The 18,232-nt window shown below is 34.9% G+C and overlaps 5 protein-coding genes across 5 annotated transcripts; 3 read left to right on the top strand and 2 right to left on the bottom strand.

Annotated features, from left to right (window-relative positions):
- Positions 1-47: 47 nt before the first annotated feature.
- On the top strand, positions 48-6,445 carry LOC126371249 (T-complex protein 1 subunit theta). The gene is made up of 6 exons (XM_050016526.1): positions 48-208; positions 479-1,036; positions 1,134-1,508; positions 4,954-5,180; positions 5,670-5,865; positions 5,995-6,445. The coding sequence occupies exons 1-6, from the start codon at positions 149-151 to the stop codon at positions 6,217-6,219; spliced, it is 1,641 nt and encodes a 546-aa protein (XP_049872483.1). The 5' UTR covers positions 48-148; the 3' UTR covers positions 6,220-6,445.
- Positions 6,446-7,395: 950 nt separating this feature from the next.
- LOC126371373 (c-Myc-binding protein) lies at positions 7,396-8,359 on the top strand. Its single transcript, XM_050016680.1, has 2 exons — positions 7,396-7,675; positions 7,905-8,359. The coding sequence occupies exons 1-2, from the start codon at positions 7,661-7,663 to the stop codon at positions 8,151-8,153; spliced, it is 264 nt and encodes an 87-aa protein (XP_049872637.1). The 5' UTR covers positions 7,396-7,660; the 3' UTR covers positions 8,154-8,359.
- A 409-nt stretch (positions 8,360-8,768) lies between these two features.
- LOC126371342 (ATP synthase subunit O, mitochondrial) lies at positions 8,769-10,211 on the bottom strand. The gene is made up of 4 exons (XM_050016649.1): positions 10,051-10,211; positions 9,712-9,966; positions 9,165-9,356; positions 8,769-8,994 (listed from the first exon to the last, which is right to left on the bottom strand). Exons 1-4 carry the CDS (start codon positions 10,075-10,077, stop codon positions 8,839-8,841), a joined length of 630 nt encoding a protein of 209 aa, XP_049872606.1. The 5' UTR covers positions 10,078-10,211; the 3' UTR covers positions 8,769-8,838.
- Positions 10,212-10,840: 629 nt separating this feature from the next.
- On the top strand, positions 10,841-12,682 carry LOC126371298 (8-oxo-dGDP phosphatase NUDT18). Its single transcript, XM_050016603.1, has one exon. The coding sequence runs from the start codon at positions 11,062-11,064 to the stop codon at positions 12,061-12,063; it is 1,002 nt and encodes a 333-aa protein (XP_049872560.1). The 5' UTR covers positions 10,841-11,061; the 3' UTR covers positions 12,064-12,682.
- Positions 12,683-13,265: 583 nt separating this feature from the next.
- Positions 13,266-16,149, bottom strand: LOC126371241 (peroxisomal N(1)-acetyl-spermine/spermidine oxidase). The gene is made up of 3 exons (XM_050016516.1): positions 14,687-16,149; positions 14,488-14,608; positions 13,266-14,300 (listed from the first exon to the last, which is right to left on the bottom strand). Exons 1-3 carry the CDS (start codon positions 16,048-16,050, stop codon positions 14,112-14,114), a joined length of 1,674 nt encoding a protein of 557 aa, XP_049872473.1. The 5' UTR covers positions 16,051-16,149; the 3' UTR covers positions 13,266-14,111.
- Between the last annotated feature and the right edge of the window lie 2,083 nt (positions 16,150-18,232).

Here is an 18,232-nt window from a genome sequence, read left to right as displayed (position 1 = left end):
CTAGCGCGTTATTCATTCGTTTTAAAAAAGTTCACTTCAGTTCAATAGTTCACTCTTTTCGTTCTTTCACACCGCATTAGTCACGAGGATTTTTTGAATTGCAAAATCTTTATTTATTTGCTGTGAAAAGTAATTCCTAATTACAAAAATGGCTTTACACGTGCCTAAAGCTCCGGGGGTACCCTCAATGCTGAAAGATGGAGCACGGGTAAGTTTTAGAAACTTTATAACCAAACCATGATTTACAGTCATGCAGTCCGTATGATTTTATATTTAATACAAAATCCACTTTTTTGTACACAACTCAGCTATTTATCGATTAAAATTTATAAACTATACCAAAAATACCATGTTAGAGTTGTTTTTTTCTATAATAGCTTAAGATTTTCTAAGAAATCCTGAACCATCAGTAAAACACCATTGTTCTTATGACATTTTGGAGTTGAAGAAGTTTGAAGTAATACATACTTAATTGCAGATGTTCTCGGGTTTGGAAGAAGCCGTATACAGGAATATAAACGCATGCAAGCAGTTTGCACAAAGCGTGCGCTCCGCTTACGGCCCTAATGGCATGAACAAAATGATCATCAACCACATTGACAAGCAGTTTATAACCAGTGATGCTGGCACCATCATCAGAGAGCTAGATGTGGAGCACCCGGCTGCGAAACTGATGGTCCTTGCCAGCCAAATGCAAGATTCTGAAGTTGGTGATGGCACCAACTTTGTTATTGTCATATCAGGTGCACTCTTGGAAGCTGCTGAAGAACTTCTCCGTCTCGGTGTTACTACTAGTGAAATTGCTGAAGGATACGAAAAAGCCCTGGATAAATGTCTAGAAATCCTGCCAGAACTTGTATGCCAGGAAATTAAGGACTACAAAAATGTTGAGGCAGTTACAAGGGGTATCATACCATCAATTATGTCCAAACAGTATGGAAATGAAGAGTTTATTGCCAGTCTTGTAGCTAAAGCCTGTATTGCAATCCTACCTGAAAAAACCACATTCAATGTTGACAATGTCAGAATTTGCAAGGTATAAATTTTACTAACTTCATTACTTCATACTAATTTCATTTAGAGTAGTAGGTACATAGAATAAAGTAGTCTTAACATTTGCATTATAATTGCAGATTCTAGGAGCTGGTCTTCTTCAATCTGAGGTACTCTCCGGCATGGTGTTCAAACGTGAAGTTGAAGGCGACGTCTCATCTGCTTCTAAAGCTAAAGTAGCTGTGTACTCTTGCCCAATTGACATCACCCAAACAGAGACCAAGGGAACAGTCCTTATTAAGACTGCTGATGAACTGCTGAACTTCAGCAAAGGTGAAGAATCCCTACTGGAGAAGCAGATCAAGGATATTGCTGACACTGGAGTGAAAGTCATTGTAGCTGGTGCTAAGTTTGGAGACATGGCCCTACATTACCTGAACAAATTTGGAATTATGAGTGTCCGTATCCCATCCAAATTCGATCTTCGTCGCCTTGCAAAGACTGTCAATGCCACAGTAAGTACAACTTTACAATCTTCATTTTCATATCGTCACTGGAAAGGCAAAATTACGTAAGCGCCAAAATAGGTATTTTGGGTTTTTTATATATTCGGAATCAGCGTTTCTTTCTGCGTCGATCTGTCTGGGTAGCATTGCGATACGAGCACTTTTTTGGCGCTTACGTAAATTTGAAAATAGTCGACTTTTTTCAATTCCAGTTTCTTAAACGACAAGATTTTGGTGTTTTTTTCGTGACTGGTGTATAAGTAATATTGTGGTCCTATATAATAACTACATATTAACTTTAAGTAAATTTGGCATTCTATAGTTTGAAAAGTATCATTTTATTAGTAATTTTGGACTACTGAAAATAATAAATAGACTATGTATAAGTCATTTTTATTTACAGCTTTTAAAATAAGTAAGGCGTATAAGAAAAAAATGTCTTAGCATGTTTATGCAGTGAATGGCGAATAAGTAATTTTGACTTACAGTATTTAGAATAAGTAAGGCGTGTACGTAAATTTGCCTTCGCATTTTTATGCTGTTATTAAGCAAGTTTGTGGGCTAGCAGTAAGTTTCCCAGGAAGTTATTTTTTAACAATAGATCTAAAAGTGAAACTATTTTAGAATTTATTTTATAATTTATTAGCGACCCGGCTTCGCTCGGATGCAATGCTGAGGAAAAATGAAATTATTTACGACATCACATTAAAATCCTCAAAAATAACAGTATTTCTACACTATTTATTGGATGTTATTATACATACCTATAAACTTTCCTCTTGAATCACTCTATCTACTAAAGAAAATTGCATCAAAATCCGTTGCGCAATTTTAAAGATTTAAGCGTACATAGGGATATAGAGACAGAAAAAGCGACTTTGTTATACTTTTTAAGTTCTGTCGTTTGCATATTTAGCGCCAATTTTGAATTGAGAACTCTAAATTCAAATTTGTTGGAATTTCGAATATCAAAACAATTGAAAGCATTAGCATTAATGCAATTGTTTAATCACAGCGTTGGTTTGAATCTGTCAGATCATGTCCGAAAATGAATCTTACAAAGAAAAATTTTCTATAACTTTCGAAGAGGCCTACTGCGACTTCAGTGTTTCAAACAGTTAAAATCTCTATTCCACGATGAAGTGCCATGTCTGCGAGCCATCGAACGCTGGTATTTAGAATTCGAGCGTGGATATCCGCCTTCACTGAAGATAATATCGTTGCTGTGAGACAACTAATCCTCAAAAATCGTCATGACAAGAAAACTCTTCAGAGGTTCAACCGAGGAGAGTCAAATCACGTGTACGACATCATCAGTGGTGACGAATCTTGGATTTATGCTATTATCCTGATTCCAAACAACAATCCACAGTTTGGGTCTTCCAAAACGAGTCAAAGCCGACTAAAGTTGTTCGCTCTCGAAGCACTTCAAAGAAGATGGTGGCTACCTTCGTGGAGAAAATCGGTCATGTTGCGACAATTGCACTTGAAGATCGTAGGACGGTTAATGCAGATTGGAATACCACAATTTGTTTACCACAAGTCATCGCCGAACTTCGAAAATCTAACCCAAAGCGACGCATGATGATGCGCAGGAGTGCAGGATGCTGCACCATGACAACGCAAGCTCACACACCGCTCGTCAAACGATTATTTGAAGCAGGAAAACGTAGAAATTCTTGACCATCCTCCATACAGTCCTGACCTAAGCTCCAATGATTTCTTTACATTTCCTAAAATTAAAAAAGAAACTCTTCGCGGTCAAAGGTTCCAGTGCGGTGAAGAAGCGGCCAACGCTTTCAAGTCAGCCATTTTGAACACTTCTACTTTGGAGTGGAATAAATGTTAAATAATACCTGGTTCGAGCGAATGGAAAAGTGTATTAAACTTCGTGGTAAATACTCTTAAAAACAATAAGGGGAATTATTGAGGAATTAAAAAGACTTGACCCTTCCAGAGACTTGACTCGACTTAGAGCCACGTATGCTTGTCCTAATTCAAACAATTTTGAGCCCAAATATACTACTGCATGGTCGACTGTGCTGCCCTGCATATGTTATGTTATGTTAGTGGGCTCTGTTTTCCGCATTTAGACTCTAAGGTGGCCCATTATGCGTGTAATTGTTGACTACGTAAGCCAACCTATCTCCTTCCAGAAGCTCAGAAGCCTCCTGGGGATTTCACAGGCTTCGCGGAGCGACCCCACCCAGCGATCCACTGTGCTGCCCTGCATATTATGGACGGTGGATGACAATGACAAAATTAAGGGCAACATCCTTCTTTCAGTCATTTTGTAATATCGTCCATCTTGGATTTGAAATTTTGACATAATGACAGTATTCTACTAGTGTAGTCCTATCTTTGATACCCATATTGAGGGGGTTGTGGAAAAATATGTAATCCCCCATTATGTACCGGCTGCCATCTTAGATTTATAATGTTATTGATTTTATTATATTGTATTGACATCGGAATTAAAGGTGCGTACCAAATTTCAGATCAATCTGACAACAGGAAGGTACTTAAATTGCAATATCTAATTTTGATACAAATATACCGTACGGGTTTAGCTAAATAAAACCGTTTAACCCTTTCACGGACAGAGACCATGGGTCATTGGTGGTTCATAATAGGTAGTATGGCACCTTGGAATCGGAACGTCCGTATACGTTCTGTCTTTGAAAGTGTTAAAAAGAAACTTTTACAAACAGATAACGGGTTGTACGCTATTATTTATATTTTATGAAACTTTATTTCTGGCACTTCAGTATTTTAATAGCCATTTTTATAAATCAATTGAAGTAATAAGTAGTTTAAAGAGGTATTAAGAATAATTATTTGTCTCTTACGTCTTTTTACCCATGTAAGATATTACAAAAACTTACTTTAAAGAATTTTTGGTGAACTGACATAATCAATCGATCACTTTGTAGGCAATTTTTACATAATGAGAGCAGATGTGTAAAAGTCGTTACAGTAACTTTTACTCCGCTAACATTACAGTATTATTATATTTAAAGAAATATTGTCGTTCTCGTATGCATTGTCGTAAGAGCTGTAAGTAATTTTGCTTCCAAATAATATTTTAACCAGATGGCGGTTAAGTAAATTTGCTTTACTGTAAACTGAAGTCATTTTTACGTAAGCGCCACTATATCCTAAAATAGCAATCCAACAGTTATAATATGTATTGCTGGACATAGAAAATTAAAAAACAATGTAACCTTACTTTGACATCATCTAAATTGGATAATTGGGTAAAAAGTTATGATAAAAAAACGAAAAAATGAAACTTTAAACGGCTTTTTCTCGAAATGGCCTTTTGGCGCTTACGTAATTTTGCCTTTCCAGTGACGATATCATTCATACAACATTTTTGAATGTTTAGTTATTTTCTTAATATCCACAAGATAAACAATATTATTTATATGTTATAATTTTTCCTTCTTTGTAGGTACTCCCAAGACTAACTACCCCTACAGCAGATGAGCTTGGATATTGTGATCAGGTACTTGTTGAGGAACTGGGAGATACAAGAGTTGTGGTGTTCCGCATGGAGAACACCGAGTCACGCATCGCCACAATTGTCATCCGTGGCTCTACAGATAACTACATGGATGATATTGAAAGGGCCATTGATGATGGTGTCAATACATTCAAGGGCATTGCTAGAGATGGACGGTGAGTAAACATTTATTTAGATAAAGCAAGATGACTTCTAGAAAGAATGACAAATTAATATTTATTTGCTTTTAATATGTTTTTAGCAAATGTCTCATTTAACAGATAAATGCAAAACTATGTACATTGATGGTTGTTGCCATTCTGATACCTTCCATTCCTTACATTTCTTTATGAGATCTGGAACAGTAAATTAAATAAGTCTTTGAAAATGTTGATTGCTTTGATAAAAGCTATCCATTTAATTTTATCCTACAATACAAAAATTACAAAAACAACAACACAAGCTAATTATAAATAGAAAACCTCCTCCAGCGCGCCACACTGAGGCAGAGCGCCCAAAACGCTGGCAGCATTTCCCCTCTGAACTGCCAGACCTGTTCTCTGCGCAAAATAACTGCCAGCTCTCGTATCGCCAGTAGCCTCAATGAGACGCGCGTGATTGGTTTGATTTTGGTACAAGGTCAAATTCTGTTACTATGCTTCCAGATTCCTCCCTGGTGCCGGCGCCACAGAGACAGAGCTTGCGCAGCGTCTTCTTCAGTATGCAGACACACTGCCTGGACTAGAACAGTACGCCGTGAGGAAGTTCGCCGTCGCATTGGAGAGTATACCTCGGGCTCTCGCTGACAACTCCGGCGCTAACGCCACTACAGTTGTTAACAACATTTACAAGGCTCACAAGGCAAGTTGGCAGATAAAGCTTTACAATATTACAAAATTTGGAGGAGACCTATTTTTATTTAATTAAAAAAAAAATGAAAAAAAAAGTTAAAAATGACTGTACATTTAACATTATTTTCACTTCTTTCAGGAGGGTAACAAGAATGTAGGCTATGACATTGATTCTGAAGAAAATGGTGTTGTAGATGCTAACAAAAAAGGTGTTTTGGACTTGTATGTACTGAAGTACTGGGGCTTGAAATACGCTGTCGGTGCCGCCACGACCATCCTAAAGGTTGACCAAATCATCATGGCGAAAAGAGCAGGCGGTCCTAAACCTCCTAAACAAAACGTCGGAAGTGATGACGAGTCTTAATTCTAATATACTACTAATTCATATAATTCAGAAATTGCTAGCTATAATGTATGCTTTACAGAGTATTTTTAGTTAAGGAACTTCATAACATTAAATTTTTAACTACTTATGGTTATTTTACATGGCTTGATTCATGAGCTGGTTGAATGTCACGAACTAATGTTATAATTGATGGAATAAGCACTGTCGCAACAATACTTGTGGCCGCAATAAAATATTTAACACACTTCTAGAAATTATTACTTTTTTCTATTCCTGTTTTAGGTATTTTTGCATGACAGTAAATAAATACTAAATATTTCTTAGATTAAGGGTCAAACCACATCTTGACAGATGTCAACCTCGTCGCACTCCTATGCTTCTATAGTTTTCTATTGCTCAGAACCATCATTAGCCAAAGCTAGAGAGAGCGACCGCACACGACAATCGACGAGGCGATAGCGTTTCCATTATCCTGGCACTGCCACCTTAACGGACACAGTAAAAATGATGAAAATTTAGCGTGTCGAGGTGTTATTTTATATTATTACTGATATTTGGCGACAAATTAAAGACATTTTGATTGTGAAATCAGATCTTCGCTAAGTGCTGTAACAAAAAAGTGCTTGTGGGGAAAGGCAGAACCTGGCATTGCCATCAAAAAATGCTTGTAACTTTTTAACGGCAAATGGCGATTTTTTTCGGTGTAATCTGTATCACGATCCAGAGGTCCTGAATTCACATCCGGGCTGTGCTACTAAAAAAATTCTACTATCTGTTATTCTTTGGTTATTCTAAAGGTGGGTACTGACCGATGTTACGAGGTGTATTGTACCATTCGCAGCGAGCATGATATGTTACGTCATGTGCTTAAAATCAGTGTTGATGCTCGCTACGAGCGCCTTATTTCCCTGTACTGACAGCACGAACGCTCGCTGTATTACATTACGCCTCGTAACACCAGTCAGTACCCACCTTTAGATACGGATTGGAAACGGATGAGTGCGAAAACACCCTTACAGTAAAAAAAAACTCATACGAAACGAACATACCCTCAACAGAGCAACCGATTTTCATTTATTTGAAGGTTTTTTATAGTAGCAGGTTTCTTGAAAGTAAATTTCTCAGCTGAAAAACATTATTATTTTATTATTAATGTCTCAGGTTAGATAGGTTTCATTTAGGCACACTGTTGTTTATGAGAATTGTACTAAATTAGCATAAACATTTTAGAAAGCGATCTTTAAAAAAGTAATGTTCTTATTTCATTAACACAGAACAAAAGTGTTACTTTAAAAATACCTTTCTTTCACTATTTGTTGATTGACGGGACGGCAGTGGATTGGATTTGTTGCAAGTTTTGCAATTTTTAAAGATTACCAACAAATCTTAGAAAATAAACAGTTTGTGTAGGTTTACAACCCACTAGTGAACTCAATAAATCCTTAATAACCTCATCAACATGTCTTCGTACAAAGTAAGTATAATATATAAATAATGTTGAGACGATCACTTCCAATTTCTTCAATTTTTAAATCTTTCGTCTTTAGTGTTATCGATTACTATGAACTGAATTATGATTGATGAATAAATAAGCTAAAGCGGAACTTCATTATGTGGTTTTGTTCTTTTCTACTCAATTTATAGCAATATAAAACGATTTTCATATTAAAACAATATGTTAAAAATAATAAATACAATTTCAGCCCATTGACTCAAAAAGGGAAGAATTTCGCCGCTATTTAGAGAGAGCTGGCGTGATGGACGCTCTCACGAAGGTCCTCGTAAGTTTGTATGAAGAGCCAGATAAACCGGAGGATGCTCTGGAGTATGTTCGTAAGCACCTGGGCACTGACGGCGGGGACGATGAGTTAGAAGCAGCGCGCGCCCGCATTGCAGAACTAGAGGCTGAAAACGCGCTTCTTAAAGGAGACGCCGCACCCACAGAGGGATAAAACAAATTATTACTAATATTAATGTTCAATTAAATGATCTCATTATAATAATGATCTCTAACATAGAATATTCCTGTTGATCCTGAGAAATATAACTTAGTGTTATGGTTACATTTACTGAGAGTATTATTTTTGTTGTTATTTAAGGATATTTAGTTTAAATGTGCAAAGTGCACAATTAAATTTTCTGTTCTAATACAATTTTTTAGTTTTATTGCCTGTCTACTTGCTTAATTATGTAATTTTGATAATGTGCAATCATAGAGCAACATGGACCTCCACGGACCAGTGCTCTATGCAATAGTTTTGATTAATTACAGTTAAATAATTATTTTATTATATATATCTCTCATCATCATTTTATGCAGAACTAGGTACCTTTGTAAAATGTTCTTTCCGATTTATACAAAATAATTATTTAACTGTAATTAATCAAAATTAATTATTATATATATAAAATCACTTAGTATACATATAGGTATGTCTGTCTAAAAGGAAAAATGATAATATGGAGTGGGCACTTTTTTTTTATTTTTACATTTTGCTACAAACCTATACAACATAGTTAAATAGATAGGTTGTACTTATAACATAAATAACTAAAACAATTCAAAATGATCTTTCACATTTATTGCATAATTTAATTGTTCTCCTTACTAATTATATCATGGCTAGTTGATAACATTTATGCAGAGGCACTGATGAGCTCAGTGTACTTCTTCACTTTGCTGGCCACACTCATGTCCACAAACTTGTCACCAATAGATACAACCATGCCTCCAATAATGGAAGGATCCACAGTGGCTGTCAGTTGCAGTTGCTCATTGCCTTTTAAGAATTTCTGAAAATAAAACATTTCTATTAGGTATAAAAATGTGTTTTAGTGCAGTAGGTACTGAAGAGTACCCTACCTAATTTAATAGTGTATATTTATTTTGATTGATGAGTTTTGAGAGATAAGAGTAAAGTGTAATTAGAAGTACTCCAGATCTAAAATTCAAACAAATTTACCTTGAGAGCAGCTTCCAAGCTTTTCTTCTGTTCAGCATCCAAGGGAGTAGCAGTGATAACTTCACAGGTGACCTCCCCACGGTGAGCAGACATCATAATCTTGTAAGCATTGATTACAGCCTCCAATTTGTTTAAACGACCATTCTCAGCCAAGATTCCCAATAGGTTGCTTGTTGTGGCTGACATGCTAGTCTGAAGGAATAGAATACAAAGTTTATTTAAGGGAAAGAAATAAACATGTAACATTACTAGCAGACCCCGCGCTAGGGAAATACTGTATCTCAGAGGTCCTGAACATTTGTTTCTTTTGTTATACTTGATTTAGGTATGTAGATTGTTACAGAAGCCAGTAGTTTTCATTCAATTATAAATGACACCAGGCTTAGTGAAATCTGTTATCAATTTTACAGCATAAACAGAAAATTCTATTTATATTGAATAATTAAGAATTAAGATGAGATAGGACTGCAATATTATGTTCCAATGTACTAGACCTAACCTATAAGTTCACAGTTAAAACTATGTGATGACAAAGATTGTTTCTCACCTTGGTAGCCAGATGTTTAAGAGCTTCAGCTTTAAGGTTCCTCTTCAGGGTAGGGTTGATGATGAATTCTTTCAGTTTAGCATCAGATTTAATGGACTGCTGGAACTGCGTCAATTCCTTCTCAACGGTATCCAAAGCTTTGCTCTTGGAAGCTGCCGAATACAAGGCAGACGCATATCTACCTTCCAAACCAAAAACTTGTACAGGGGGTTTGACCATCTGAGAGGCAGAGGCAGACGTGCTCAAGGAACGCACCTGAAAACATTACGTAATTCAACACAAGTTCACAAATAATAATAAATACATACTCAGCCTTATTATAGAACTAAAGAGATTCACCAGCATATTCGTCTTCATCATAGACATGATGATTTTTTTAAATAATTTCCCCCTGAAACAAGTATACTGCCACAAAACCACGAAGGTCGATCGAATCGAAATTGTCGCAACTCGCAAATCTTCTTGCTTAGCCGACCAAGGCACGTTCAAAATAATTTAAACGAACGATTACTCTCATTTGACAGATATTTCGGCGGGATTTCCTAAATTGATGGATTTGATCAGGATTTTGCTGGGGAACGTAGCCAGGAAAGTCCCTAATTTTAAACGAATTTAAACGTTACATAAAAGTGACATCCAGAATCATATCGAATCAAGCCCCGAGTATTTATTGAGCGAATATGGAAATTCGACATCCTTTACATATTTATTTCTTCGAAGAAGTTTTTGTCTGCAACTTTTCTTTTGAGTGCGTTTTCAGTTGGTTTTCAGTAGCAATGCCCATCGTAACGGAAACTTTAAGGAATGTTTCAAATCATGTTTTCCACTTGATTACAACTCAAAATTATGGTCTGAATTTGGTCTGAATCATTTAACCAAGTGTTGCGCTGTGTTCTTTATTTAGATAATTGGGTGGATAATAAAATTATGTCTGTTATCATGCTGTTATCCATAAAGCGGGCAACATTCCACAGCGCACTCAATTTTATTATTACGTCTTTCTTAAGTACTTCACAAAGAGTTTTGGGGATTTGTCGAAATTGTCGTTTTGGGACAATTTTGGGATTTTTTTCTAGTCTAGGTAGGAAATAATATATGGCTGGCAACCTTGAGTTTGACATTAGTGACATTACATGATAGTGCTTTGCTTTCATTCATTCTCCAAGTCTTCGTCAAATATTTTGAATATTTCTGAGTATATACGAAATTCAATCAGAATTAAGTAAATGAAACTTTGTAAATTAGTTGTAATAACTCGTCATAAATAAGTTTCTTTTCTATAAAAAATATTAAACCGTGAAAACACGTTGATTTTTTGGTTGTAAACAAGTGTTTTAAAAGTAGGTAACTATGTCGCGCCAAGTAGACTCAAATATTTCTCGATTATTGCAAGGTTTGGGCCTGGAAGGAGATGGAAATGACTTTTGTGATTTTACCATTGCTGACCAAAACTCCGTAGCTGAGTCTCAAGGCATCACTCCCACGACACCGTCCAACTTCAAACCGGTACTGGGCGGTAACGTCACATACGTCGTCGCCTGTGTAATCATAAACGAGTCTAACGAAGTACTAATGATGCAAGAAGCGAAAGAAAGTTGTGCTGGGAAGTGGTACTTGCCTGCCGGCCGTATGGAGAAAGGTGAAACTATTGTTCAGGCTGCTGTTAGAGAGGTTCTTGAAGAGACAGGCTTGGAATGTGAGCCCAAAACTTTACTTGTCGTAGAGACCGCCGGTGGAATGTGGTACAGGTTCGTTGTGACTGGGGAAGTAGTTGGAGGAGAACTCAAAACTCCAGCAAAAGCAGATAAAGAATCTTTACAAGCTAAATGGATATCAAATTTGCAGGAAATATCATTGAGGTCAAATGACATTTTGCACCTTATAGAGAAGGCAAATTTATACAAACAGAACAAGGGTAAAGGTGTGTGGCACACAGATATTTTGCCAGCACCAACTCCACATGTCAAGGACTTGCTGAGATTGATAGTGGTTATAAAGAAGAGAAGTACAAATAAGTTACATGTATTGTTGAGTGAAAAAACATCTATACATTTTCCTATGTGTGAGATAAATCCAGCCAAAAGTGTACATTCTACTTTAAGAAGATTTATGGTGGAGATGTTTGGAGCCGATGTGGGGCAACATCGCCCACTGGGTCTGTTGAATGTGGAGTATGACCCATTAGCTGATGGACTCTGCTTGACACTGTTGGTGGCATTCCGAGCTCCGCTGGAAGAAGTTCCTCTTATTGGGAAGTGTGCTTGGCAGGAGCTCAATCAGGAAAATGAACACCAATTGCTCTCTATAATTTCAAATAAATATTCAACAGTTGAGCTTCATGTTGTTCGTTGAAGTATCAGAAATTAGTGATAGAAATAACATGACAAATCACAAGAATACTCATTAATTTACGTAACAAAAAATTTCTTTAAAAAGTATATCAAATTATGATTATAAAATTGTGATTTTATGTTTGAATTAGGTGCTATTACTATTAAAATTAGTTTTTCTATTACTTTATTTACAGGTCTATTGTTTTATAGACTTTTTTATATAATTGGATTTGTTGCCATTAATTTTATACCTATTGTTTTATTATTTGGTAGTTATTTTATGTCAATTTTGTAATTGTTACTAAGGAATGACTAACAATGACTAACATTATTCATACATTCCCTTATGTGATGTCAAGCAGGTATTATTAATTTCAATTTATTGTATGGAATAGTATTGACATTATTTTTATATTATGTTATTTGTGAAGTAGCCAGATTGCCTGAGGGTTACCTAGAGCAAGCAATGATCAATGTGGACTGGGCTTTAAGTATTACCAATGTTTTACAAGATAATATTTTAGTTGAACTAATAATTAATTTAGTAGTTATGAGTGTAATGGGGTACTGTTTTTATTTTTATACTTTAAACAAAACAAACATTTATCTGAAATATAACTAATAAATAATCAATTTTGGGTTTTAGTTTTTTTTATATGTTCATTTTATAAGTTTCAAATGACTATTTCAAATGTCCTTAATTTTAAAATACTTTTCATTTAATATCAGGGACATATCATAATGCAAAAAGCAAATATTTTCGTTTTAAATGATTTATTAAAGCGATACAAAAACATTGCACTGACTAGAAAAATTGAATACCTAACCAATAAAAAACTGTCATAGGAAATGCATTAATTAATATTTATAATTAATACTAATGTTTCTACAGTAAAAAATGTGCCACAAGCATTTTTCATCTTTATTAGTTCCAATGTATAAATTTCATTTCAATAGAAATAAAAAATCCATAACTATTGCTTCTAGTAAAAAGCAATTTTAACTTATGAATTTACAAACAGGTAAAAGCGCAAGTAAGGGGTTTATTAGACAAAAAATAAATTGATGTCTTTCAAATCTTTAAACTGGATTACTTAGCTATTTTCATAATATCACAAGGTCTGTAAATAACATTGCACACAAAGCCAATTTTTCTAAATATTAAAATAAAATTTTAACCACAGCTTCTTATAGGCACTCTAATTCTAAAGTTATGAAATGTTGATGTATGGTAACCATTTATAAATTTATTACAACTAATTGGTAGTTTGAGACACCAGCTATATACATTTTTACATAACCATGAATCAATTGAAATATCAAAATATTTTAAGATTTAATTAAATCTTGTGGTGAACTGAGAATTTATGGAATTTCTTAAATTTTACAATAGGTAGTGTTACTACACTACCTATTCGCGACTTACTAGTCGCCAAATATATTCTTGATGATCCAGTTCTGGATACAGTTATGAATGCTATTGTTTGCAAGATAGATGAAAAAACAACACCTGCTCCTCCTACTGAACGTCGCCGCGCCGCACAGTTGTCGTTTCGGTGACAAGTTAATAAAGACTGCTATGGACCGTTAGTTGCAAATACAAAAATTCAATAAATTTTTGTTCACCTTACTGAGGGGATAACTATAATTTTTACCCAAATTTTAAAGCTACTTGAAGCAATAATTTGCTTTGACACTATTTATAAATGGAAATAAGACTACATTATGAATCTTAGAGATATCTAATAAGTAATAACTATGGAATTAATGCAATTAAAATTACATTTCTATTTCACTGTATAAATTATGACAAACAACCAGGGTCATTCAAGTCTGTTCTTTACATAAGTGTCAACATATTGCATTATCAATATGTAACTATTTCATAAATAACATAACTCTATATCATATAGATTTCATTATTGTAATAACATAATATTATAGCCATTGTCATGTTCAAAAATTAACATAACACAAAGACTGCTCCTGTGTACTAATATTCTCAAGCATAAAAAAAATACTATTACTATACAGGTATTATTTCATAATCACAAAAAATAATTAATGTTACCCTTCTAGCTGTATGCCTTGTATCCATGAGTTGAGATCAGCTGAACCTGGGCATTCTAGTATATTCTCTGGTGGTTCCTCGGGGGCGAGGAGGCGTCGCGCAGCCGTCTGGCCTGACAGATAGGCCCCGTGTACCGTAGAGTAAAAGCTACTGTGAGTGTGCTCTCCAGCAAAGAGCAAAACAGGCTGAAATTGAAACAAGTGATCATTAATGGTCATGGAATAATTTTATAAATAATACTTATTGACTTGTAAATAAAACAACACCTGTGTATTTCACAATACAACTTATCAGTATAAAATGAGTGACAATAGAAATGGGGATAAAGTTTAAAATTAAGCTATATTGCATTTAACAGTGATAACAAATTACCTTTTTGTCATGTACATTTCTGAATAATGGTTGTGCTAAGCTCTCAATGTCGCTCTGACTAGCACCCACTGCTATAGCTGTATATGAACCTTTGGTATAATGTTGTTTCTTCCAGCTGGAACTGCAATTAGAACATATTTAAATAGGTTTGCAAGAGAGGTATTAACAAATTAATACAACTATAATGATAATGACTTACCATACACACTTAATAGGTTCTGGGACAAAGGGGTCATTTAGAAATTTACGCAGAATATTTGTGCATGTCGCTGCCACCACTTCCATTGACAGTGTCTCCATGTGTTCTGCTTCTTTCCCTGACACCCAACCCAACAAAAGAGTCTCTGTAACTTTTGTAAAAGAATAAATCTTTTTGTACCATGAACTGGCTATATCTTCTGGAGTAGTAGCACTCTCCCAAAGCAACATGATCTCTGTTACTTCTGGATTCAGAAAAGGCCTTTCATATTCTAAGAATATTTTATCTACTGCACCAAATAATAATCTCTCAACAGCCTCTGTTTTATACCGAGGCAATTTAGGTTCAAATAAATTTGATACATGTTCTTTCAAAACACCTAATGGGATTGTGCATATCACATGTTTAGCATAAAAAGTTTTTTCATTTTCACAATTTACTTCCACATAACTTGAATGTTTTTTCTTTGGTTTTTGTGCACCTTCTGCTGTAGAAGCATCTTCACTGGGCTGCACTGCCTTCTCAGAGGTAGTTGCTTTTGAAACATCTTCTATCACAGTTTGATCAGAATCCTCAGATTCTTCACCCATATCGTCTAAATTCCGTGAGTCATGTTGATCAGAGTCCCAAATTATCTTTTTCACAGGGTGATCTAGTAATATTTTTTCAGGAGCAATATTCTTTGTCATTGGTTCCAATATAGAGCTATACCCTGTTGGTATCATGATGTTGCCTCCTTGTAATTCTGTGTAGCTACCTAATTCAAGAAGATCAATTTCATCCATGGTATTGCAGCCAGATATACAAGTTTCACGTTTTAATAAGCAATCGAATATTAAACGTCTAAGTTTTTTCTCCTCTGAAGAAGGTAATCGTTCTAGATAAATAGTGGCCTCCAAGTTGATGTGCTCTCCCACACTATGTATGTCAGGCGGCGGCAGGTACTGACACAAGAAGTACTCCTCACAGCGCCGTAGGAAACACACATAAGCTTCATGAATTTCATGCAGGACTCCAAAAGGCACTTGCTTACCATCTTCTGTTGCCGCTATAACCTTGTGGGGTTTCGGTATGTTTATAATATTTACAAGGTTGTTTGCCATAGCAATTTCAAATATAGGATTACCAAGGACTCCATGAATCCAGTTGGCTCCTAACTCCACCTTATGGTTCTTCATTGGTATAGATATAATTCTGCCACCAATACGTTTTCTAGCTTCCAAAATTACAAAGTTTTCTATGCCATTTTTCAGGAGATGATTGGCGGCGGCCAGTCCGGCCATACCACCGCCAATAATTATAACGTCGAATTTATTTGTTTCACATTTTTTACTAGAATTTGAATTATCGTCACCCATAATCATAAATAAAAATTAGAATAAATTATTTTGTCACTGCGCCTTTTGACGCTCAGCTGCGGTTACGACATCCATGATGTTTTTATTTTATTTTTTGTCTAACATTTGGATACACGGTTAATCAGATTACTAATCATCTCAAAAAGACTCTATGGATCACGTTATAACTATGAAATACTAATGCATGTATCCGAAAAATATATCTGTCAAAAGTAGAGTGGAGACAACGCAATTATTAATATTCAGGAATTAACCGAGTACATGTTTTAGTATTTTATCCCTTTACCGCATGGATTTTTTGATTAAGCTCAAATTAATTTACTAGGTAAAATGTACTTTTTAGAGCATAGGAAAAATAAGAAAAAAATTAAATACACTAGGAAAGCTGAGAAAAATCCCAATAATATCAGTGTACCATATTTGGTACAACATGCAGTAACGTAGTATTAAGTTGACTGGCCAAATATGGTACAATATGCATTCATGTAAAAAAAAACTGCTTATTTATATATATATATATATTTCGTAATAAAAAATTATGTATGTCTGTTGCATTGTTTTTGCAAAGTATTTGTTTGAAAAATGAAATGAAAAATAGCCAGATAATATTTATTTTACAAAACTATCACTATCAACAGCCTATATACGTCCCACTGCTGGGCACAGGCCTCCCCTCAATCAACCGGAGGGGGTATGGAGCATACTCCACCACGCTGCTCCAATGCGGATTGGTGGATTTTACAAAAATCAACTTTATTTTAAAATATAATGGAAACTAAAGTATTAAAAAATGCCGTTTATTAAGTACCTAATAACGAGATTATTATGAGTTGAGAGAATTGTCTGTAAATTTGTGCATCATTGTGTATGAAAACTTTGAAAGGAGTTTCTATCTTTATTAAAACATAAATTAACTCGGCATTTGCTACACTTTACATGTGATTTTTGAGAACATCCTTCGCTTTTACATCTCGGACATTGGTCGTCAGTCCATATTGGCCAATCTCCAATGCCATCTGGAACTACTTCTAGTGGAGGTAATTCAAGTCGGCGACGTCGCTTGATATATTCTACCTGCCACCACATGTGGTGATTATGTTCATAAAACTTAAAAACTTTTAAAATAGGGACACCTAAAGTTGTAGCGAATATTTTTGAAACACCTAAAATGTCTGCTCTATCTTACTGCATACTGTACCAAATTTGACCAAAGACAAAAAACTACCTTATTGCATACTGTACCAAATTTGCCAAGGAAAAATTACCATAAGTGCATGGTGTCCCAAATTTGGAACAATGTTTGGATGGATAAAAACCTGTCTTTTAGTTAAGCTTACATAAATTTTTTGCTGGTTTTACGCAAAAGGAATGTTCTTCTTCAAAATTTATCAAAAAGAAGATTTATTACTCCATAAATTTCACAGATATATTTCTTTTTGCTATCTGATATCTCAAAAACGCACTTTATTCCGAACTTTCAACTACTAACTGAAAAATACGCAAGATGGGGGTACGATTGGAAAAAGTATTGTGATCATGTGTTCGGATATACGATACTCTATACAAATAATAAATGTCTTGCAAGAATGGTGGAATGTATCCGAATATTTCAATCAGTAAGTTACGTGTACCAAATATGGGTCTGTATGCGGTAAAGGGTTAATAACATTTACAGACATCTACCTGTTTTTAATCACGCAAGATATACATTATTTTAATTGTTTATAGTTATGTATTTATTTCGGAGAATTATTTTCTTGTAATATATTTTTATACTTTTTATGTAGAGCACGATTTTTTCGTAGTTTACATTTTATTTTTTAATTTTTCTTAAATCAACCTTTCCCATATTAGGTATTTGCGCTTTATCATGGTGCGTATGACAGCAGGACATAAAGATAGGGTGGAGTGCAAAAGATATATGCTAAGAAATATGACATGTGTCCTACGCACTATGCTTGTCATAGTGGATCCTCTTTGATGCTTCCTATAAACTAGGAAACCTTTAATATAATTGCTATTTGTAAAAGAGTAATTAAATAAAATGGTATCCAAGACTGTAGCTAGAGCCTCTATGGTCTAGTAAGTAAAGTATCAAATCAAACGCAGTTAGCTTTAACGAAGAATTCGCCTTATAACTTCAGTTTCTATTACTATCAAAATTATTAACTACATTGATTGGTTGAAA

Source organism: Pectinophora gossypiella, chromosome 12 (genome assembly GCF_024362695.1).
Source record: "Pectinophora gossypiella chromosome 12, ilPecGoss1.1, whole genome shotgun sequence".
Taxonomy (NCBI): domain Eukaryota; kingdom Metazoa; phylum Arthropoda; class Insecta; order Lepidoptera; family Gelechiidae; genus Pectinophora; species Pectinophora gossypiella.
This window is presented reverse-complemented; position numbering and strand designations above follow the sequence as displayed.

Excerpts from the sequence above, each read along its gene's own strand:
- LOC126371241 (XM_050016516.1), bottom strand. The coding sequence starts at position 16,050 with ATGATTATGGGTGACGATAATTCAAATTCTAGTAAAAAATGTGAAACA. Across the intron at positions 14,609-14,686 it reads GAACCTATTAAGTGTGTATG|TTCCAGCTGGAAGAAACAAC; the intron begins GTAAGTCATTAT and ends TTCTAATTGCAG. Across the intron at positions 14,301-14,487 it reads GAAATGTACATGACAAAAAG|CCTGTTTTGCTCTTTGCTGG; the intron begins GTAATTTGTTAT and ends TTTCAATTTCAG.
- LOC126371342 (XM_050016649.1), bottom strand. The coding sequence starts at position 10,077 with ATGTCTATGATGAAGACGAATATGCTG. Across the intron at positions 9,967-10,050 it reads TGATGAAGACGAATATGCTG|GTGCGTTCCTTGAGCACGTC; the intron begins GTGAATCTCTTT and ends TAATGTTTTCAG. Across the intron at positions 8,995-9,164 it reads GCTTGGAAGCTGCTCTCAAG|AAATTCTTAAAAGGCAATGA; the intron begins GTAAATTTGTTT and ends TTTTATTTTCAG.
- LOC126371298 (XM_050016603.1), top strand. The coding sequence starts at position 11,062 with ATGTCGCGCCAAGTAGACTCAAATATTTCTCGATTATTGCAAGGTTTG.
- LOC126371249 (XM_050016526.1), top strand. The coding sequence starts at position 149 with ATGGCTTTACACGTGCCTAAAGCTCCGGGGGTACCCTCAATGCTGAAA. Across the intron at positions 209-478 it reads TGCTGAAAGATGGAGCACGG|ATGTTCTCGGGTTTGGAAGA; the intron begins GTAAGTTTTAGA and ends ACTTAATTGCAG. Across the intron at positions 5,866-5,994 it reads ACATTTACAAGGCTCACAAG|GAGGGTAACAAGAATGTAGG; the intron begins GCAAGTTGGCAG and ends CACTTCTTTCAG.